Source organism: Myripristis murdjan, chromosome 5 (genome assembly GCF_902150065.1).
Source record: "Myripristis murdjan chromosome 5, fMyrMur1.1, whole genome shotgun sequence".
In the NCBI taxonomy this organism is placed as follows: domain Eukaryota; kingdom Metazoa; phylum Chordata; class Actinopteri; order Holocentriformes; family Holocentridae; genus Myripristis; species Myripristis murdjan.
The window spans coordinates 7,300,533-7,324,296 of record NC_043984.1 but is presented as its reverse complement, the minus strand read 5'-3'; the positions used below and the strand labels follow the sequence as shown (position 1 = coordinate 7,324,296).

The window sequence follows — 23,764 nt, the reverse complement described above, 5'->3', positions numbered from 1 at the left end:
AGGTGAGGTTCATAAAGCTGAGGGGGGGTTTCTGAAGATTGCAAATTGTATGTTACAGCTCCTCAGTGTCATCCAAAACAACTAAATGAAATATGTGTAAAATGTTGACATTTCCTATGTTTTTACAGCTAAAAAACAGTCTAGGGTCGAACTGACCCCAACAACTGTGTCCAGAACACTGAAAACGTATCTTCATGTTAATTTTATGTTTAATGTCCCAATTAAAATAGGATATTAAACATTGAATGAAGTAAAATAGATAATTTTTCCATCAAGGCAAAGCTTAAAATGAAGACTTTAACATTTTATTATATTACAGTTTGAACTGAACATAAAACTTTAATGTAAGAAGCAACATACAACATAAGATCATATCAGATCACCTTCCATTTATGTGTCCAGCACTGAGTGTGTCCATTCTACACAATATGCACATGCTGAGCCTGTATGAGAACACCACCAAAATGCCTGAAATATAAATCGTATCTGACCCAGGTCTCAAAGATATTTACACAACGGTGAGAGCTTACCTCATGTTGTACTTACCAGCAGAGCAGATCCAAACTCTCAAAATTCACAGCTTATCCACACACACATTCTTCATACCAATATCATACTTATTGTCCTATGGCCTGTAAAATATGATGCTGATACCTGTAAGGAAAACATGCTCCTCCTCACTCCACTGCAATGACTCACATATGTGTGTGTGTGTGTGTGTGTGTGTGTGTGTGTGTGTGTGTGTGTGTGTGTGTGTGTGAGACTGTGCATACATGTGCATACAGAGTATAGGACCAGTGTAACAACCAAAATAACAGAAGACAGGAAGCCGCTAAAAATACAGGCAAACGTGACCACAGGCAAATTACATGTATGAACATGCATGTGGCTCAAACACACAATACCATTTGATTTGTTTTGGTAACATTATAATTAAAACTTTAGAACAACTAAATATTACTGAATGTAAAGACTTTGTCAGTACCACCATGTAATTTTAAAGTTGCATTGACTCAAAATGAAGCTGAATTGACAATAAAGTTGCATAACAAAATGAAAACATTAAAACTTTGACAATTTACAGTCTATTTCATCTTTTTAATGTTTTAAGGCTCTTGAAATTTGGGAAATTTAAGTGTTTCAAAGCCACAGATGCACGTGTAAGTGTGTCACATACATCTGGTTTACTGTGTGACTGCATGGATATTTGTGATATTTATGTGTGACCGTGACAGTTGTAAGGGTGTGTGTGTGTGTGTGTGTGTGTGTAAGCAAAGTTGATGAATGCTTGGTGAATGTTTTTCAGAGGCTAGAAGATAATAAAGAGCAGATTGGAAATTTGAGGGTGATAAACACAGTTTACACACATGCACGCGCGCGCACCGACACAGACACACACACACACACACACACAAGATATGGGTATATTCTCTTTTCAAATACACATACTCATATTAAGTTCTCTCTCTCTCTCTCTCTCTCTCTATATATATATATATATATATATATCTTGTCTGTGTGTCTGTATCTCTTTTTGTCTGTTTACGTTTGTTCAGTTACACACACACACACACACACACACACACACACACACACACACACACACATCCCTGGTCAGGTTAAAGGCCAACAGAGTGTGTCTCCCTGCAGGATGAGGGCTGGTCTCTCTGGATTCCTGCTCAGGTCAGACACTGGGTCAACTGTGACGCACACACAATCTCTACATGTGTGTGTGTGTATGTGTGTGTGTGTGTCTGTGTGCATGTGTGTGTGCAGCCCCTGAAGCTCCTGTCTGAGTATCTGCCCTATAAAACATTAACAGTCTCCGTACTTCTGTTCCTGCAGCTACAAACACAGCAAGACAGCTACTGTTGCTGTTACTTCATTAACTGTGTAGTAACAAACATTCATTTTACTGCTTTGAAAACCACAGTCCTGCTTATTTGCTACTGCTAGCAGCTCCAGCTGTACCTCACCACCTCTCCATGCATGTTCTGGGTTTCTTTCATTTCACAGTGCAATGCTTTACACATCAGTGCTAAGACATGAACAGATTTGCTGCAAAATGAGGTAACCGATACTTGAAAAGTGACACCTGCTCTCAGAATGTGTTTGGTAAAACAATATTAGAATGAATCATGGTAGTTTTAGAAGATAGAAGAAATATTAAAGGTGCACTAGGCAGTTTTTTTTTTTTTTATACAAAAAATCATCTTGATCTCAGCAGCCAAAATCACCAAGTGGAGCTGCAACAGAGAAAAGTCCCATCCCCACTAATTCACTGTATTTATCCAGTTGAAATGATGTGTTGAGTGCACATACATACACACACACACACACACACACATATACACACTTCTCTGCCAACAGAAAGTGATGAAACTGAAACTAGAAAAATACAAAGAGTGACTCAGTTACTTTCCAAAACCATTTGTACTCAGTAGCATAATTTATTGAATAACTTTACTCTGTTTGCTATGAGTTACTTTGGACCCTTTACCTTGATATCACCTGAAGAATACTATCAGGGAACTGTAGCCACTAACACTCTAGCCCAGGGATACTCAAAATCCAGCCCACGGGCCACTTCCGGCCCGTGATGCAATTTTGACTGGACCCCAAGCAATCAATCAAAAATAAAAATAAAATGAAAAAATACAAAATAATAATATTAAAATTATTATTATTTTTAAGTTGTAATAAAGATATTATATTATCAGCCCGAATGGAACGCGCGCCCGCGGGGCTCTGACGAAAACTCCGCGGAATTTGAACACAACAGTGTCCGCTGCAGTGTACCGCATCCCGGCCCTCCCCCCTCTGTCTGTGGCTAATGTCACGTTGTGAGGTGGAACAACAGAGGAGAAAACAACTTGTTTTAACAACTAAAAGATGTCGAAATTGGCGAATCACTGAATTTGCCAATGATGTTTATGAGAGCGGGGGAGTGTTGTTCCGTAAGGTGTGTCAGTACTTGGTGGATTATCTGAGGAAACAGACCATTGTGAAGCACCTCAAGTCCCAGGGTGGTCCAGAGGGTGTGAGTGCGTGTGTGTGTGTGTGTGTGTGCATGTTAAAAATTGTTATTTTTCAACTGGCCCCTGGCCCCTTTCCATTTTCCTAAAGTGGCCCCCAGGTTCAGGTATTTGAGTATCCCTGCTCTAGCTTCTTATGTATTGGTTGTTTATAATGAGCAACTGAAGCTTACTGTACTACTGAACTTTTTGTAATTCAGCTGGAAAAATATGTCTGCTAAATGTTTAGGAAATTAAATGAAATGCAAAATATAATCCAATTTATGTCAAGTTATGGCATGTGTCTCCCAATCAAACTCTGATTTTCTTTTCAAAGTTTCGTGCTGTGGGGGCTGGATTTGCGCTGAAGTGATTGTTGAAATCCGGTCACAATTAATCTGTTACACCGCAGCCCTCCCCTCTCGCAGTAAAACCACAGAGCAAAACAGCAAAAGCACACAAACAGAACTGTAACTCTATGACACACTGCTTCGCTAATGCTGTTCATTCAGCGAGGTTCAGACTGCTCACTTGACAAGCATCTCACTGACTGCAACACATCCAATCCCGACTCCCTGAACTAATTACCATGCTGTTAGATAGGAGGAGGTGCTTGTTAGGTTTACCACTGTTGTTGGTTGCCAAGGGGAATGCAAGCATGCACAAAACAAAACATCTCTAGTGGGTAGGAGTGTGCGTGCAGTGGAGCTGGGCGCTGCTTAGCATTGACTTGAAACAGCCCTCAGTTTTAGCTTTTGGATAAAATTTAAGTTGATAAGGATTTCTGCAAACCAAATGAAGTGTTTTATGATGTATAATATGAAGTTAATGGGGCCATACTTACAGATCAGTTCTCACTTTTCACTGCATGCTTGCTTTGAATTATTTGGAAATCCTTACTCTGTTCTTTTCCTGCCTGTCAGAAGGCATATGAAATAAGACTGCAACCATTTGTTGCTCCTCAGCTGCCAAGAGTCAGGAGCCAACAGTTATTGTGCACCCACAATTCTTTGCAAGGGGGATCCTCTACATGGGGCCAACACTACAGTCACAATGAGCCTGACCTACATATAAGTCTTAAACCTGAACATTCATGATGACAATTAGCCACTGGCAGTACTATTAATGTAATTGCACATTTATGGGCATCTGAGCACTTGTCAACACAGCATCATTTCCATGTTGTTAATCTGTTAATCTCCCATATTAGCCAGTCCTGCTGCTTTTACATCTGCTGCCAGCACCGCTCAACAACTCCAAGTGGTCCTAAAACTCCGGAAAACGAAAAAGAAAACTCACTTTACAGCATGTTTGAGGAGATTACTGTGGTGACAGCAAGCACCAGATTGCTTTGAATACTGTGTCAAGTAGACGTTACTTCACTGATCTTTATGATAGTGTTGTAAAGTTCTCTCAAGCTCCGACAGCAATAAACCCCCTGAGAAAATGATTTTAGTGATGACAACCTTTAACTCGATACAGACTTTCCTGAATCCATACATCATAAAAGCAGGAAACAACCGTACAGCTTTCTTTCATTACTAATTCAGCCAGTTTATACAATGCTTTGGTCACAGTGTTGTGAACTGGGTCAGGGAGGCCAACTAATAGACACTGATCCAAAAAGGAGGGAGAGAAGTTAAAGACACATACTGATATGAAATTAGACAGATGGTACTCAGATCAAGTTCAATCTCAAGGGGTCACACTTGTTTAATAGTTCCTGGAGGGATAATGATGAATCAACCAGGAGGAACTGACACTTATTTTTGACCAGGCCTTCCCGGCAGTAAGCTGCTCATTCTGAGTCAGTCAGCAAAAATCAAAAGCGAGACCCACGTGGCTAAAGGCAAACGACTTAATGAGCAGGCACGCACCTCTTCAGTGTCCAAACACTCAAGCTATCCTTAAAATGTTTACAAGGAAACCAAATCTGATAATGTTCATCATTTATGTTGCTGTCTGAGTGGGGTGTACAGCATCTGAAGTAGGCATGAATTCATGAGATGGATTAAGATATAGTCTATCTAATCCAGATTAACCATGAGAAGTTAAATTCTCATTGGATCACCATTTTTTGGAGTGAGTAGTGAGTAAGTTCTCTGAGAATGATTTATTTTGTCTTCAAAAATGAACATACTGAGCCAGATATGGTTACAGTGATGCAACATATCCATGTGTGCATTTGTTTAAATTGGTTCTACTGGTTTGTGTGTTGGTGAGTTACCACAGTTTAGCCCTTTGGGTGGCACATGCACAGCAGCCTTAAATATAGCTTCCTGTGGTGTAATCTAAAGGAATCAGGGAGTCAATTCCAGCATGTGCCACTGATTTACACTCTATGCTGTGTTTCTTACCCGAGTGTGAGAGCTGAAGCCGTGGTCCTGTTTGGCTCCAGGCTTTAACATCAGAAGCAGCACTGGAGAAAGAGTCTGCAGGCTGCAGCCACAGCAGGGGGAGGAGACAGACCATCAGCATCTGAACAGACTCCACTCGTCTGGACCTGACTCCGCCTCCTGCCTGCAGGGCTGCAGCAAAAATTGCTGTCATCTCAGCTTGATCCTAACTGTTCTGGAGCGATAGATGGAAGGACGGTCTGGCTGGTCACATCACACTCTGGGCTGAAGCAGGCTGGAAGACAGAGAGAGAATGAACTTTAAGTTATAAACCTTTATAATGAGCAATGAAGAAAAAGAGAGAGTGTGGGGGTGTACAAGATTAGATGTCTGACTCCTTATTTGTAGATGTTTCACAGGACTGCAAACCAATTATTACATGCTGGGAAATTAAGCTCTACATGGTCAGTATCCCTTGTAAATTTGGACACATAGCCCACCTATATCTATAGCCTATAACTGAAAAGTATCATAAATGAGATACCTGCACTGTGCATGGACCAAAGTGAATTAAGTCGATGGCAGGGGTTAGAATGAATTTATTACTCAACATTAAAATGTTCACATTCATATTGGCAGTGACTGGATGCTCAAAAAATATTGTATAATACATTACTTTTTCTGAGTAACATTTGCATCTCTGCTTTATTTGACAGTCATAGTAGAGAGAGACAGGAGAGGCAGGGGAGTGAGAGAGAGAGGGGATGACATGCATCAAATGACCTGAGGTGGGATTCAAACCCAGCATCCTGGCTGTGATCAGGACTCAAGAGTGGCAACAAGTCCAGGGAGCTGCCAGGGCACCCGGTATATGTTACTGGTTACTTTAAATGATTTTACTTAGTTATGAGTTTATGAGGAGTGTAATTTGTTACACTACTCATTACATTACTTATGCATTACTCAGCAACATTGTATTATCCACAAAGCCGAGAGCAAAGCTGGTGAAAACGAGCCCAAAAAGCATTTCAGAGAAAATTGTAGGCTGCTCTGCCTTTTTTGTGCTATCTCCCACACAATATCTAGCCAAAGTCATGAGAGGTCAGGCCATTGTTGTGCAATTGTGCATGAAAGGCATGTTTGATGATTTCTTCTATCCGCCCATTATTCAGATAATTGAGGAACTTATCTGTTCGATTAGAAGCTGTAATGTGATTACTGAATTTAGGAACAGTAACGCATACTGTGTTAGACAAACGTAATGTGATTGTAGTTACCCTCAACACTGACGCCAACCAAATGAGCTTACCAGCCTCTTAGTATGGGAAAACTTTTCTAGATGTTCTTTTGGCATGGCCGGCTAACCCAATATCCAGGGGTCTCATTTATAAAACATTCCTAAATGCAAGTACACACACAAACATGTGCATGTGCGTGCGCGCGCGCGCGCGCACATACACACACACACACACACACACACACACACACAGGCAAAGAGAAGGAGGGAGGGAGTAAGTAAATGAAAGACAGAGACAGATAGACAGCAAGAAACACAGACAGTGACAGAGAGAAGCCAGAGCTCAGGTTAAATCATAAATAATGCACATGTCAAATTCCTTGCTGGCCATGTGATTTAAAAAAGACCAAACTCCCTACAAAAACTGAGCATTGAGGCCTACTTCTATTTGCAAGTGGACCTATAACTTAGTTAGGCATGCAGTCCCAAATAATGACAGAGTGAGGGCATAACTGCCCCATTTGTCCCTAATAAACATGACAAAAATCTGAATTTCACACATTATTTATTTACCAGACTGAGATTGGATTTGTAGTCATCAGATGCCGAAATAAAGTGCATATAAAATCACCTCATAAAACACGAGATGATGAATCTGATACGAACTACACTTGGAACCAGAAGATGACAGATGCTTGAATAAATGTCTAATCCAAATATGCACAAATGGAACATGATAATCAGATTATGATTCATTTCAACATAACTGCACTTTAGGTTTGAGCTTAGTGAGTAAAGCAACACCTGAAAAAATCTCTAGTAGACATGCACTTTATCAATCTGAGAGGTTGTGTAAATGTCACAAGGGAAATAGGGCAATTTGTCGCCATTTATCATGAGCTCTTGTGGCGGCAGGCTAATTTTAAGTGTTTAGGTTGGGAAACAGGTAGGGGAATTACCTGCTGAGAGAGCAGAGCCACTTAGCTTGTTAGCTCAGACTGACTGCTGACCCTCTCCTAGCTTTTGCCAGGAAGAGGAAAGAAGAAAATACGATGACTCAGTGTGTCAGCCAGAATATTTTATTTGTTTTCTCTTCACTTGCCGCTGTTGCAAATCATCTGAAATGGTATTCAGACCATGTAAATGTCAGCTTCCTCCACCGAAAGCAAAACGAACAAGATTATTTCAGGTGGGGTGGCAATACAGGTTAAGTTAGCACTGGCAAACATATTTCCTGGGGAAACTGGCCAGTTCATCATGTCCTATCATAATGGATCATATTCTGTCCCAGCAGCTGGCTGGCTATATCTTCTTGTCAGCATGTTTTAAAGAGTTCAACAAATTGGAAAAATGCCTGCTGAGAGAGGAAAGACAGTTAGTTAGGTGGAACTTGGCTGCCGCTTCACTTTTTGTGCTAACGCTGGTCCTAAACAAGATGGAAGGATGATGTGTTACCTGAACAATAGGCTATCACCTGGAAGAGTTTTATTTCAGCAATCTTTTTCTGTGTTCATGTTGAAACATCCTTCTTTCTAGCATAATGTTGGGATAACATTACATGATGTAATAGAACTTTTTCAGAGCAGTCATTTTGACATGAAATAGCAGGTTAACACAAGTGTTACATTATTAAAGTGCAGCAGAGCCTTTCCAGTGAGCATGAACAACAACAGGATCATGACTCTGTTAGAGCTAAATTCATGTCACTAGTAACATGTGTTTACCCTGCTATCCATATCAAAATGGCTGCTGTGCAAACAGTCCAGTAGTGGGTTACGTCATACAGATAAAGAAACAAAAAGAGGATGAGAGAGAAAATGTGCAGTCGATAGTAAATTGAATCAGGCCATGTAAAAGGCTACACTGAAAATAGACTGTCTAGCAAGAACTGGGTAGTGAATGATGCTTTCGTGAATCTGTGTCCTGCTGCAGAATCTAAAGCCATTTGTTCTTGATAACTTTTCTTTCTTATGGTAAAATAACAAGCCCTGTAGTTAGGCTAGGACACACCATTAAATATATGTGCTCAATTCTGTATTTAATGAAAAACAAATCTGCAGGTAAGTGTCACTTTGGCAGTGTTTTGCCATTTGTACAGAATGTACTGTAACACTGACAACAACGCATGTTTCACATCACTATTGTTCATTTATGGTTCACACTTGACTCGAGGAAGCGACCTACTCAGAGCTGTCAACATAGGAGGCAGACGAGGAACAAACTGTCTCTTCCTCTGCTCATCTGACTCGTTGCTCGTCAGATACTGTGTGTTTATGTGTGTGTGTGTGTGTGTGTGTGTGTGTGTGTGTGTGTGTGTGTGTGTGTGTGTGTGTGTGTGTAAAAGCATGTGAGTCTCAAGAAGACACTGTGTTGACAAGAGTGTCTAAATAAAGACCTGAAGGAAACCCATCGTCTATTTCTCTCTTTGTCTGTCTCTGAATGGTTCCTGTTCAGACATGGACAGTTGTATACACAGGCTTGACACAAACACACACACAATGCACACTTATGACATACATATACTCACACACATTCATGGAACCTAAGGATACACACAAACACATACATACAGGCTCTCTCTCTCACTGTCTCTCTCTCTCTCTCACACACACACACACACACACACACACACACACAAACTCATGCCAACAGTGTTAAAGGATGTGGTAAAAGCTAGTGGAGAGGGGCATGTCAACACAATCTAAAAATAGGGTGTGTGTGTGTGTGTGTGTGTTTATGTAACCTTTTGGTTTCACGCTCAGGTCGCCTGCAGGTCAGGATGGTAGTTGGTTTACCAAGCTGATCATTAGAATCGAATGATTAAATAAAACATAACCATCAAAAACATCTTCCTCACATTGTGCTCTTGTGCGTTCTTGCATTTTCATTCAAACTATCTGATGACAGAAATATGATCCCAAAACAAAAGAATGCCGAGGACGGAGGATGGATACAGATCCCTGAACTTTACCTGCTAAACAAGGAGGCACCGCATGGCATAATTTTTATATAACAATCTATGAACCAGGTGATCACGGTACATTTAGTTAAATTGAAGATTTAGTCAAATATAGGGAAATTCTAGCAACTCCTTTGTCCTCAGTAATAAGGCGGTACAACACATGGCCTTGTCAAGTTCTTTTTTTAATATAATACATCTTTTCAATTCCCCTTTAAAAGAGAAAATAGGCTGCAGCAGGCCTGGTAAACACCTCACCTACATGTCACCTTTGTTTTATTTTTGTCACAGTGACTGAACTGAGCCATCTCATGTTCACATGACAAGGCACTTGGTAAAGTCTGAAGCAGTATTGTAGTTGTTACTGGAGAAAAAAGGTTAGATATTGCTTGCCACCTGTCTTAAAAGAAACAAAATCCTTCAACCTTTTTCACAGCAGCCATTTGGACATGAAGTAGCAGGTAAACCCCGGTGTTACTAATGACATTAATTAACATTCTTTCTAATGAACCAGCATGAACAACAGCAGGCCCCGCCGGAACGTTTGCCGCCGGGTACACCATGGACTCCTGGGAGAAGTGGAGGGTGATGTGCCTGTCGATTCTTTCCGTCGAGGATGTTGAAGACGTCTACATGATTGGATTTATGATAACAGGATTTCTGCTGTTTGGAGCTGGTGGATTCCTGATTTATCGCAAAGTTCAGAGGGTGTTGGCAGCGCTTTTGGCTCTGGAGAAGCTGCCAGCCATAGAAGGTTTGGGCCGTGCTAACAACACTCAGACTCATGCGTTGTGCGAATTGATTCGTGAATCAATTCCTGGACTTTTACGCCAGATGGGTAACAACTTGGAGAAGTTGGAAGCTTGACTCTGAGGAAATGTGCTATAGTTTGACATTTGACCCAGTTTGACATTTGACCTTTTTTTCCCCCCTCTCCTTCCCTAATGTCCTCCTTTCTCATCTAATGTAAGGGGCGCCGCGCAAGGTGGCTGACCCGAAGTTCTCCTGATCCTGTAACCCTGTATTTGTCATGTCTTTTGGTGTCTCTTGGACGGGATGTAACTTAAATTGGAATTTCCCCTTGTGGGATTAATAAAGTGTACTTAATCTTAATCTTAATCTTAATCTAACTCTGTTAGACCTGAATGAAACAGAAACTTCATTAATGTCTTTAGTAACACCTGAGTTTACCTGCTATTTCATGTCAGAATGGCTGCTGTGAAAAAGATCATGCACTCCATGAAGACTCCATTCATGGCACTACTCACTACATTACTTTTGCTCTGCACGCGACCTAACTGTAGATTTAAGCACACATTACCAGCAAAAGTATTCTAAATAGCGAGAGGTTGAGCATGCAACAGCCTGTCAGTGCCTAGCAGGCCAATACGCCAACACTGCCATCGCTGCAGTTTTCTTGCTGACAAATAAATGCCTCATTATAAATTTTGACTTTTGTGGTTGCATTTACCACGTTGTTGGCTCCATCATGCACGCTCTGATAATTCAGGTATTTCCAACATGACTTGAAGGCAGGATTAAACAAGTGAACCCTATTTAGATGCAGAAGTTAAACAGGCTTGTACATGAAAATGTTATGAGCTTCCCAGCAGCGCCATAAATGAATTATAACAGCTATGTCTGTATCTAACCAAGTGATCCTTGGGCCAAAGTTACATTAAAGGTCAAATTCACACACTACTACTATTTAGGACTAGTAGACAAAAAAAAAAAAAAAAAAAAAGAACATGAGTGAAAACGTAACCTCTTAACTTCACATACTCACACAAACACACAGACAATCACACACACAGTGGGGTAGAGGAGGTGATATTGTTTAGAAAATGGTTCCCATGGTTATCTGCTCTACCCATCTTTATTTTCTTTTCCTGTTGCACCATGGGGGGCGGGGCTAAACAATGAGTAAACAAAACAACGTGTACACAAATTGTGCCACATCCGGGTTTTCAGCCAGTTATGGACTTCCAACTTTAGACCTTCTATAAATGTGCAACACACATTTAAATGCAGTGAGGAGTGGCATGATGAAAACTTTTCATTTTTCATCGCTGTACCAGCACACACAAAGATGGATACAAGGAAAAAGAAATGGGTGGAAGTGCAGCTGGACAGACAGACTGAAATAGAAATGGACAGATAAGAAAACAAATAGACAGCTAGAGAGGTAGACACATGCAGATAGACAGAGATTAAAAAAGAGATACTTTATTAATCTGACCCTCTGACCTACATTCCTCACTCACTGCTCCTGAAATAGGCTGCTTTCTCTCTGAAAGGCCAACTCTTTGTGTAGAGCTTCCGATGATAGTGCGTTCCCGAGTAGAAGAGTTTGTTTCTTTTTATCTTCCTTGCAAACAGTAACAGCCCAGGCAGCCAGCTGGACTCGGCACACAGCACACCCGACGTAGCACCAGACGTCACCTGGGCCGGTGAGGGGCCAACTTTTGTATCCCCTAAAAAAATGCATGTCTCCTCTAGTGGATATGCGATTTCAGTCTGTCAAAGCAACCTTGGACCACACTGCCTTGATTTCATGCCAGGAAAACAACATTAAGAGAAAATCATTTCAGCTTTTGTGGATAGTGTTCCAAATGGCTTTGTTTTAAGGATCCTCTGAGAGTTTGGTTAACCTATGGAGTTTTTAGCCAAAGAAACAGGGAGGAAACATATTTCAGCAGGTTTCCATCCATCAGGAATTGTTTCTCTTTTCCATATTCCAAACCTTTTTGTTTGGTGCAACGCTAGACATATGGACTGTAATTTCTTTTCTTTATCTTATTTGTTTTTTATTAAAAGTACTGAATGCAATTTAATGTGTGAATAAAGTGCCTGTATGTCTTTCAATGAATTGATAAGCCTGTAAGTTATAGGGCCATTGTGTTTTTTATTTGAGGCAGCTTTAATAATGTGTGTCTCTGTTTTGCCACTGTGAAAGGAATTGACAGGGAGAAATGCATAGTCCAACGACTTCTGTTATGAATCGATGGATGCACACTGTTTGTGATAAAATGACGGCTGCATTTAATTTACCATTTGGGAGCCAGCAATATTATAGAGGCTTTGCAGATGAGACACAAATCTCCAAGCAAACATGTGCACGTTAACTGTGTTTACAGAGGAACAAGGTGGAATCAGTGGGACTGTTGGGGGATGCCTACTGCACAGTTTCAGAGCATGGCTGAGGTATTAAACAGATGCAGTATGGGAGGCTTCTCCCTCGGTATTTATGGCCTGAACAATGAAATACGAGTCAAAAAATAGTTTAAAATACATTTCATGACCCTGATCTGGTTTCTTTATGTGCTATCTGCCCTGGAGCTCCAGGGAGCATACAATCTAAAACTAATCCTCCTGATAAACAGATAACTAGTTCAATTCAAACGCAGGACTTTTCTGTTACAGAATGTCTGTTTTATGATATGAGAAGGAAATGTGCAACAGCAGCTGCTCTCTTAATGTAGGAACTTCTGGCATGGTTAGCTAAAAAGCTCTCAACTCAAAAAAGACTGATGAATTTCAGTGTTTCGCACGGTGATATTACCGTATTGATCTGAATATAAGACAATATTTTTTCCATTGAAAATGCCCTGAAAAAACGCCCTCGTCTTATATTGGGGGTCTAAGCAAATACACATGTATTGTACTTGCACATGTTCCATGCTTGAATGTGTACACTTCCCCCGCTCTGGCACGGTTGGAAGGGGTGTGCTCCAGCACGGTACGGGCGTTCATGCACGAGCACATGAACGGTCACGCACGCAGCGCGCGAACGTGGATACAACGTAATTCATGCAACTTTCCTCCTGCCTCCGCAAAATCGTTTAATGCGAAGCACGATTAGCCGGTTGAATGTGGCAGCCAGCTGACATGGCTGCCAGCTCCGGCTGTCAGTTGGACGCTTTCTGAAGTTACCTCCGAAACTGTCAAGGTAAATAAACATCCCTTAACCCTGGCTCTGAGTGCAATGTGAGACGGTGGCGGTCTCAGAAAGAAGAGCTAAAAAAAAAAAAAAAAAAAATGCCCACAGCCAGAGAAGGGCTTTTCGTGGTCCAAAAACTGGTCGATTCAACGAGACTGACAGGAGGGTGTGCAATTTTGTGAATGAGAAACGTAGTGAAGGACTGCCCGTTACGAGGGCTGTGATGCAGCAAAAAGCACTTGAAGTTGCCACAGAGCTCAAAGCTAGCATGGGCTGGTGTTGCAGAATGCAGTGGCGGATTTAAGAAATTTGGGACCCAAGGCAAAGGCAGGCATGGGGCCCTCTGAGATGAGAGGACAACACACAAAACAGGGGCCCCGAGACACACATAATACGATAAGCATTCTGCTGGCATTTTAGCAAAAGTATTTTAATCAAAAACATAATTAATGTGCGCAAATAAGTAATAACTGTATTAACCATAAGTGTATGAGGAGTTTTATGGGGCCCTCAGGAACTTGGGGCCCTAGGCCACCGCCTAGTTTTGCCTAATGGTAAGTCCGCTCCTGGCAGAATGTCCATATAAAAAGTATTTTTCCAAAAAAGGGTCTTGAAAAAGAGGGGTCGTCTTAAAATCAGGGTCGTCTTTTATTCGGGTCAATACGGTACTTACACATTTCTGTTGGGACTCTCATTAGCTAGCTACTCACTGCAACTTTTAAAATGTGGCTTCATAGACGGTTACAGTCTGTAGTCCTTAACTCATTAGTCAGTTAGCATTTTGAGCATTTTCCTTTGCTTTTTCCCATAAGGTATTTTAATGTACACCCAGCTAAGGTCTGTGGTTAACAGCCTGGGCCTTTGACGTTTTGTTCTACATCTGTTTCCCCTCTTAGCATCTCAACTGCTTAGTGCTATTAAATTATGTGTTTTGAAAAGTAAGTTGCTAACAAGCAGCTGTACTGAAACTACAATGGCTTTCAAAATAATTACACATTACATCAGGCAGGTCACTTACCTTCTTCCCCTGCTCTATAGCTGCGTCTCATTTGCAAGCTTCTATCAAACTTTTCCACAGCATGATTATAATTTTTTTTTAGTATTTAACAGTTAGCTAGCTGAACGCAGAACTAGTAGGCTACTAAAGGTGGCCGTGCAGGGAGGCTGGTGGTGATGTGACGTTGATGCATCTGCTGTCGTTCATTTTACCAGTTAGCTACTGTTAGCTTTCTGTCAATAGAAATTGTGTTGAACAAAACATGTAGGCTAAGTATCATAAGCTTTTGTTAGCAACTTCTTAAATTTTTCAAAAACTCTGTGGATGAAATCTATTGGATATCTGCCAAGGAAACCAAAGGTCCAACTAACGTCCACATACTAGAACATGCTGTTGTGACAAGCCATCATATTATTTCAATAAACTCTTACAGCAGCCATTTTGACAACAAATAGCAGGGTAGCAGAGACTTTCCAGCAAGCCAACATGAACAAGGTCCAACAGAACTACATGTCATCAGTAACACTGTTTACCCAGCTTTTTATATCCAAATGGCTGCTTTCAAAAGGGTCTACAGAAGTCCATAAAGGAAATAAAATCTATTTATTGCCCCTTTAACAATTATTGAAAGTCATTCTGCATCATTTGTGAAAGAGGACGCTGAAATACTTGCCACAGCACCACCACAGGAGCAGCTGCGGGATGCGGGAGGCGCTGTCTATTTCTGCGATGGCTACCACTCTACACACTTTTGACCTGCCTAATAAAATCAGAGCCTCTGAATAGTTTAAATGCTTTCTGCGACCTTGATCTCCAAGGAGTTTTCTGAAGAATAAAACAGAACATTTGTTGCTCCTGGTCGAGGGATTAAGTAGTTTTATTATGTTTACAGGAGGACGAGGTGAAAACGTGGTTGGCCACTCAAGGTTAAGGTGAAAAATCTCATTTTAACTGCCTGGTTGATTTATCAGCAGAGAGGCTGGGTGGATGACACCAGACCCCGATTCCATTACTCCCAGCAATTCTTCTTCTACCTTGTTTAATCTGTGTTATTTATTCCCTTAAGTTTCAGTTCTCCTTCCCCCTGTCCCTCATCTTCCTCTGTCCTCCTCCTTGTCAGTGCTCTTTATTTCTCTGCTTTAATCCCCTTTATTTAGCCCCTTTCATCTCCTTATCAGTCCTCTTTCTACCTGATTTCTCTCATTTTCCTCCTCTTTCACCCTCTCAGCTCTCTCTATTCCAACTTCTCTCTCCTTTCTCTTGGATCTCTCCTCCTCTCTGTTTCTCTGCCTCCTTTTTGTCTTGCTCTGTTCTTTTTTTCCCCCTCTCTTCCACTCGTCCAGTTTCTCTTTGCCTCTCCCACTCTGTCTCTCTTTGTGATACTATGATATTCTCAGTGTTTGCCAGAGGCGACAGCTTTACTACCTGGCAATCCTCTAATCCTCACCATGATTTACTATCTCCACTCCCTCTGCTCTGATTCCTCCCCACTGATCCTCTCTGTCATCTCATTACTTTAACATTAAGTCAAGGCGATATCTCTCTCCAGTTTCTTAAATCTTAATCTGTCACCTACCATAGGCCCCGCTCTCTCCCTCTCCCCCATTGTACTGTTGTCTTTACATGCCTTTACAACCCTTACGCTCTCTCACCCTGATATGAGTCTGGGCCAGTTGGGTTTGAGGTTGATGAAGAACATTCTGGCTCACTGATCAGTACAAATTATCCTGTAGTGATATTTGAGGTTTGATGTGTGTGTGATCCCTCATCTTCATGTGTGACACCCATCTTTGTCAGACAGTGAGCTGACTGGTTCCATGTTCCTTGTTCCATGGTTCAAAACCTTACTTTCAAGTTCAAGTTTAACTAAGCATTCACTGACTTTAGTGTTGATAATGTATACTGTATACATAAATATTTTATAGGGAACATATAAACATATATTTTTTTTGGCATTTGTGTAGTTACATTTATGCTTGTGTATTTCCAGGCTATGTGCTGGATTTCATTCCTTTTGAATGCAAAACAACCTAAAGCAGAAGTGGAGACACAAACAGAGGTCTCCTGTGGGTTGCTGGCACAGTGCCACAGGGTATTTGCCAGGAGCCTGGGCAGCGGGTTGATTCTGGCAGCCAGAGGACAGGTGCATAGCTTGGGCAGAAGTCAAGCCCTGCAGACCCAGATCCAGCCGGCGCCCTGGTACCTCGCTCCACAGCTATAAAACACCAGTGAGATGTATTTATCTCTGAGGGAGCAGAGCAGAACAACATGCTTGGTTCACTGGCAGTGTTAGAGGTCACATAGCTGGGGGTGATCATAGCAGTAGTAAAATATAGCTTATGCAACAGGGTGGCTGCAGCCAAGCAATCTGACTGGTCAAACAGACATGCTGACCGCGCTTTACGAGCCCATGTGGTAAACCTATACTTGGATGTTATCACACTACAGTAAATATTATCGCATGTCCCACCTCTTCCTCCTTCACTCTATCAGTTTGTAAAATGTAAAAAGAAAAATCCCATCTACCTCCTTCCTCAGCTCTTATGCTTTTGCCCTACCACTACCAGTGCCACAGGAATATGAATATAAACACAGGACAAACTCATCTCTGCAAAATGTCTTTTCTTTAACAAGAAAAAACTTTGGGGCCTGTTGCCAAACATGTGCCATAACAGTCTACAAGAGATGTACTTTTTTTGTGTGTAGGGAAGACCAAGTATAACTGCACCACATTTTGTCTCTGCACCAGGAGCTTCATTGTTACAACCTACCCCAGTACCAGGGTAATACTGTATGAGGACAGACAGTGAAACTGAGCCCACACTATACAATGAGCATTAAAAAACCTGAAAAGTGTATTAAATGAAAAACATGACAGTCAATGTGCATGAAAGAGAAAGAAAATGAATAAAAGTGCTGATTCTTTGGAACTCATTTTTAATCATTTTCTTTTTAGTATTTTAGCTTCTCTTTTACCACAACTAAAGGTGCATATTTGGGTTGTCCATAAATACATAAATAAATAAAAAGCTTAGATCTTGTTCAGTTAAACTGTCTGGAAATGTTCTGTTTAATCTTAGTTGCAGAAATACCAAAAAAGGCTTTACTCTTCACTGGGGATAACTATCCCCACCCCTGTCAGCCATTTTATTTGTAGCTTTGGCATAACAGTGGTTTAAGATTAGCAAGTTTGGAATTCATCAAATTTTTAACTGAAAGAGCAGTGTTTAATATTTAATGTCTAAAACACTATCAGTTAGTTTGATTTCAACAGTCTGTGCTACTCAAAATATAAACTTAGTCCAAAAAATCATTGTCTTACTTCTAAATCACTTTTATTTTGGCTGTAAAACCCATGCCTTTGATTATAACCAAATGAAACTGTGATCACTTGACTGTAGCTTATCCCTGATTGGTGAAAGTAGTGCTGATACAATCAATACAGTTAGGGATGATCTAAAAACTTGATATTTCACCCAGAGGCATGCCTTACAGCCTGTGTGCCTGTGCGCCTGATGCGTGTTTTCCTCGGCCCACATTAGGTTGTTTCGGCACTTTTTGGATAAGCTGGCACAATCCTAACCTGAAGAGTTGTTTATAAATGTAATGTTTGCCTTAACACCAGAATTAAACCTACAGGAGACTTCGCACCTAACTGTAACTTCAAGCAGATGATGATTGAGATGATTTTTAAATTTTGTGATGATCAATTTATGAAGATACACTCAGATTTTTTCTCCTTGTCCTGCTGGCAGGCTGCACCTAAAACTAGACTTCCTTGCAGGTTTTCAAATGACTCCAACCTAACAGGTGATAAATTCTCAAATTGAACATTATAGTGTTATACTGGAAAATATGTGCATGGGGAGGGGGGATGATATCAGTGTATGATCTTGCATCAACAGAAGCCCAGCTGAGACAGGCTTACAAGGCATATGCACATGGAGCACACTGAGGCATTCGCTGCTACATCCTGCAAAACTTCGCCCATCTGGGTGAAATACCAAGTTTTTAGAGAGTCCCGTTGCAGTTATACCTGGTCTCGCCGATACAGTCTACACTTAAAAAAGCAAAAACTTTCTTTAAAAGCTTTAATATCCATATCTGTCCTTTACACCCTGTTGCTGTGGTATTGTATGACATAACAGATGTTCATCCATTGTTTTGTTGTGTGTTGATGAAAACCAGAAACGCTATTTAGTTTGTTCTCTGGCAACAAAATTTAAAAAAAAAAAAAGAGAAACACGTGACTGACCCACTGACCTTTGTTGCATACTGATATAATATTTCACAGCAGTTAAACACGCTGAAAAATTTCAAACATACTTTCTCAGGAGGAGTAAAACACACAGTCTTGGTTCATGGATAACATGTGCTCAGAGTCAGGTGGATGGGAATGATAAACTGAAGAGCATCAACTCACAGTAAATCTCCAAGTCACACTTTGATGTCAGAGGGAGAACTGTCTGTTTTTACTTTTCACAACTGGTCTGATTTACTTCCTGGAACCTTTGTTGTTGCCAGACATCACTGACCTATTGTGTAGAAGTGAAAACATGCACAGCCCTGAGACAGATGTTGAATACAAAGGAAGACTAGAGAAGAACCTTGAGCTGAGTTTTTCAGTATTAAATTATTGAATATTCAAGATGTCACTTAATCTGAGCCTCTCTCCCATATTTTCCTCCTCTGTGCTAAAGCTTTTAAGTTTCTTTTCTAAACACTTGGTTGCATTTTAAACATTTCAACTCTTATCATTTATGTTAACTTTCTCCTGAATTGTCTGTCATGTGTGACTTCTTTTACATAGCTATTGGTCCTTTTATTTTATTAAGCAATTCATAGCCCTGGTTTTGACAGGTGCTATATAAATGAAGACTGACTTATTTACTGTCCTGCCTCACCCCTTTTATACCATGAAATGACAGGAATTTTGTCAGGGCTCCAATTTGCTTTGAGCAGTGCACCTTGTTTCACACAGTCATATCCAGATTTTTTTATTATTATCATTATTACACCTGCACTACATGTGCGTACACATTTCACAAGAAGGGTCATGCAGCAAAAGTCATAATAATGTTCAAGGCATCCCTTGCACTGGAAATCACCTCTCCATGGGGATCAATAAAGTTTTATCTTACATTAGATAAGGACACATTGGCAGTCGTGCAGAATGACAGCATAACCCTAGCTGTTATGGCATGTCTGTTTCAACCCAAACCCACCAGTATCAATAACACACAGTTACTGAGATCTGCTTATATCAAGACTAGGAGCCCTATTTTCTCTCTCTGAGGAAGAAAGCGTTACAGCATACTTGATTCAGAGACAAAACACACAAAAGCTCTTTTTGATGGAGATTACTGCAGCAATAACGTAATATCAAGAAAGCGAATTGGGACCTGCAGTGGGTTACGAGCCTGTTTCTGGCAAGTGTGAGATATCTATGTATCTGAAAAACTGACACCTATTTAGTAAGTAAAGCATGCTTCAGGTTGCAGTTACTTTCATGGGATACCATAAAACCTTACAAAACCTCCCTTTCTCGTTCTTTATGATTGTATAAGCTGTACTTTGGATATACTGATTTGCTCAAGATGTTTGAGTAAATCTCAGTAGAGAAAAACATACGTTTTCTCATTCGTGTGTTTTTGGGCAAGATGGGAATAACAAGTGCATCAATATTAAAACTCTATACCCCAGTGTTTGCTGAGCTACAGGTCATGCCTTAAGCATCTTTTTGTTTTGGGTCACATGACAAGTGTGTCTGTGTTCTTCACTGAGCCTCGGTCTATTGGAAGGGACTAAATGTATTCATACTGACTGCCAAAACGGCAAAAGTTCAACCTCAGGTTTATTTCGTGCCCCTAAGGTATGACTTCAGAGAACTATTGGAAGGCTTCTGACTTTAAGCAAGGAAGCAAAACAAAATTCTTGAATCCAGGACAACATGCGTGTTAGCTCACCTCTGTGAAAACGATCACTGCAAAAACATGTCTTGAAAAAAGTGACACCTTTTTTATTGCTCTCTTCTATCTTCTTTTATTACTAGAATAAACTGGATTTTTTTTTTTTACATATCCTGCATGTTAATTCCTTACACTTAAACACACTGGATTTTCTCAAATAAGAAAGAAAGAAACAAAGTGATTAAGTCTGGGTAGTATTTCTTTAATGCACCTGTAACATTTGGGAATGAAACCCCTCCAGTCTCCATGTAAAATATGCATGTGTGGCTCCGCAGCCTGATCCTACAGCTTTTCTCTGCTTGATAATGTAATCCCACCTGAGATTTGTGTCAGCACGCAATTCAGGGCAGGGAGACAGAATGATTTAAATGTATGAGGAGAAGACTGATAGATTCGAATGATTTCCAAGAAGAGATGAGACGTTTGAATTAGCCATACATTTAAAGAGGAGTTCCCCTACATTAATAACGGCTAACCCAGACAAATATTTCCAGGCATCATTAAGGGCTCAGAGGAGAGTCTTGTTTCTTTCTCGGGTGAACCAGATGTGGGTCAACACAAAATAAATCACTTAACTCTTGTGTTTACAAATGTGGCTTTTGCTGATGATATTATCCAGAGTGAGCCAGTGCTGGTTCAGTCTTTTATTTTATTACCCAATGGCACTTTGAACCAGGTCTTTAGTGGAGGCTCTGTACTCTGTACTTGTTAATAATTCCGTCCTGCGTTCAATCAAGCCCAGCTTTCACCAAATCATCAGCAAATTTGAGATACTGTGTGATTTGCTTTTACTAGCACTCCCTTCCAACTTTTCCTGAAATTCTGGAGATGTCAAATTGAAAGCAATAGTTTCATTTCTTCAGCAGACCACTGCACGCTCTTCGATTTCAATTTCGCTTCCATCTTTTCCTGTAGAATACACACGCCCAGTCTTGTTGTTGTGGTGGTTCCCACTTCAGGTTGTCCTGTTTTCTTGTTTTTTTTTAGTTCCAAAGTGATTTTTTTTTAAATGCTCAGAATGGTTAAAAATTAAGTTCTCAAACTGGAACCGAATCCGTTCCTTGTTGGTCAAAAAGCCCGACACCAGGCCTCGGACTGGTTGCTTATCTTTTTAAGCTGTGAGTGCTTCTGAGGTCAAGAGCTATGAGAGATTTTCCATATGTCTCTCTTATATTTTTGGCTTAAGAAAGATGAAAGATTGCCTTGTGTACAGGCTTGGTTCCACATTTATTCTTTTGCAGTTCTTGGACCAAATCAAAGGTTAGATGAAATTCTGATCTAAAAAGAATATACTTGTCTAACATGAAAAGGTTTAATGCAGAGCAAAGTTTGTGTTTTGCAGTTATGACAACTTTAGATCTAACACTGACTCAAACTAGACTGACAATTGAAAATACTGTTCAAAAGTGGACAATGATAGCAACCACTTTGATTTTAGATGTCACCTGAGTGGTTTAGTTCTGCAACCAGACCTGCATCTATGCTTACTTTGAGCTTGATAGGTTTTTTGATGCAAAACCTGACATACAAGTACTTTTCCGTCTTCTCTCCCTCTCTTCTGTTTTCCTCTCCTTTTTTACAATTTATTCAATCCCTTTTAATTTATCAGATTTTGCTGCACTCTGCCTAGTTTTACAGATGGATTCCACTCTACCACAGAAGATCCACCTTTCCAAGAAAAGTAAAGTAAGCCTGATGAATGGTATACTGAAATGCTCATTTTATCCAAACAGCCTGAGCTTACTTGGCATTAGGTGTAGTCCTATGTTGTCTCAGATGAGGTTACCTTACAAACCAAATACAGTTTACTTCCTTGACCATCAAACTGTCAAATCAAGCACATTTTCATTCTTTTCCTGAGTTACACTGACAACCAGCCAGCAAATCATGTTTCAAAAAACATCCTGGCCTCACACCTGTGCAAGCAAGCTATGGAAATGAAGTGCAGGAGATGCTTTTATCCAAAGCTCCTTATGGTACCGCAAGTGCATATATTATATACTAAAACCACTATGCTCTTCCCAATGAAACCACTGTGTTTTGTATTATGAAATGCAGACACAAGGTAAAGTGAGGGGATGACCTCTCAGCAGAAACTGGCTCAGTATGAATTCATTTTCTATTTCAGCTGTATTTTTAAAATGAGACCAATAAACCTACTGATTTACTCTTGTTCACGTCAAGTCAAAACAAGTATAACTTCATTAGAGCAGGAAATTAATTTTGGTCAAGATGCAAAACATACATCTACACAGCAGTACAAAGCAAATGTTAACAAGAGAAATGGATAATATGGCAATTTCAACAAATTTGACCAATCTGAGAGCTGATGCTGGTAATTCCCATAAACTGATATTGGTTGATATACAGCTTCAGTGGTAATCAGGTTGATATTATCTCTTGAAGAAAACACAGCCGACAGTACACGTTCTGTTGAATGAAATCCATGCCATCTTAGAGTTAGGTGACAGAAAGAAAGGAAACTTACTAGAAAGGTGGAGATTAAATTCTACACCATCATAAACCCTTTTCACAAGCCCTTAAGCTACAATCACATGTTGAGAAAAAGTAACTGTTTGGTTTCATGTTTTAGAATAAATCAGCTCATTCAACCATAAATCACCTTACAAGGACAGAAAGGCACGAACAGATGAGGTTTGTTTCTTTTCCGACAAAGGACTTTTGCGGTCAAGTGAGAACTGTGTCCGAGACAAGTGCATGTCCTGTTTTTCCAGAAGGGACGGGGAGAGTTAAGAGTCAAGACAAACAAACAGCATTGTGGGAACTGAGCTGGACTGTACAGGGATTTCTGGGAAGAGGAAGTTATCTCTTTAACCTCTCTCTCTGCTCACTGCCTCTCTCTCTGTTTCCCCCTCTTCATTCTCTCTCTTTCTCTCCTTCTCTTTCTGTATTTGCCTCTCTATCTCCCTGAGAATCCTATCTCTACGCCCGTACTCTCTCTCTTTCTCTTTCTTTTTCTCTCTGGGGCTTTCTGGGAAGAGGAAAAAGCTGATGTCATCCACTTCCAGATGGCAGCCTAAGGAATGAGAAGGATAGGAAATGGGCCCCTTGATCCTTACACAACTGCCATATCCTTTGGCTTAGTCACATAATCTTAGGTTTCCTTCATCCACCTCATCAGACAAGGCAAAGCACTCTCTTGCATTTTGACATTTACAGTGCAACTCGTGACTAGATGTTTGGGGAAAACAGGGTATTGAACTTCTAAAGAAGCAGAGAGAAGAGCCACTTCAAGAATGTACCGCATTTGAAAAACTCTGGTGCTGCCATGTCCAGGAGAGAGCTTTTCCA

The 23,764-nt window shown here is 40.6% G+C and overlaps 1 protein-coding gene across 1 annotated transcript in view; it reads right to left on the bottom strand.

Moving 5' to 3' along the window:
* Nucleotides 1-23,764, bottom strand: part of LOC115359744 (semaphorin-3D) — a 102,256-nt gene that overhangs the window by 51,077 nt on the left and 27,415 nt on the right. Inside the window, exon 3 of the mRNA XM_030052361.1 lies at nt 5,372-5,645. Within this exon, the coding sequence (XP_029908221.1) occupies nt 5,372-5,564 (193 nt within the window). The 5' untranslated portion in view covers nt 5,565-5,645. The remainder of the gene's footprint in view (nt 1-5,371; nt 5,646-23,764) is intronic.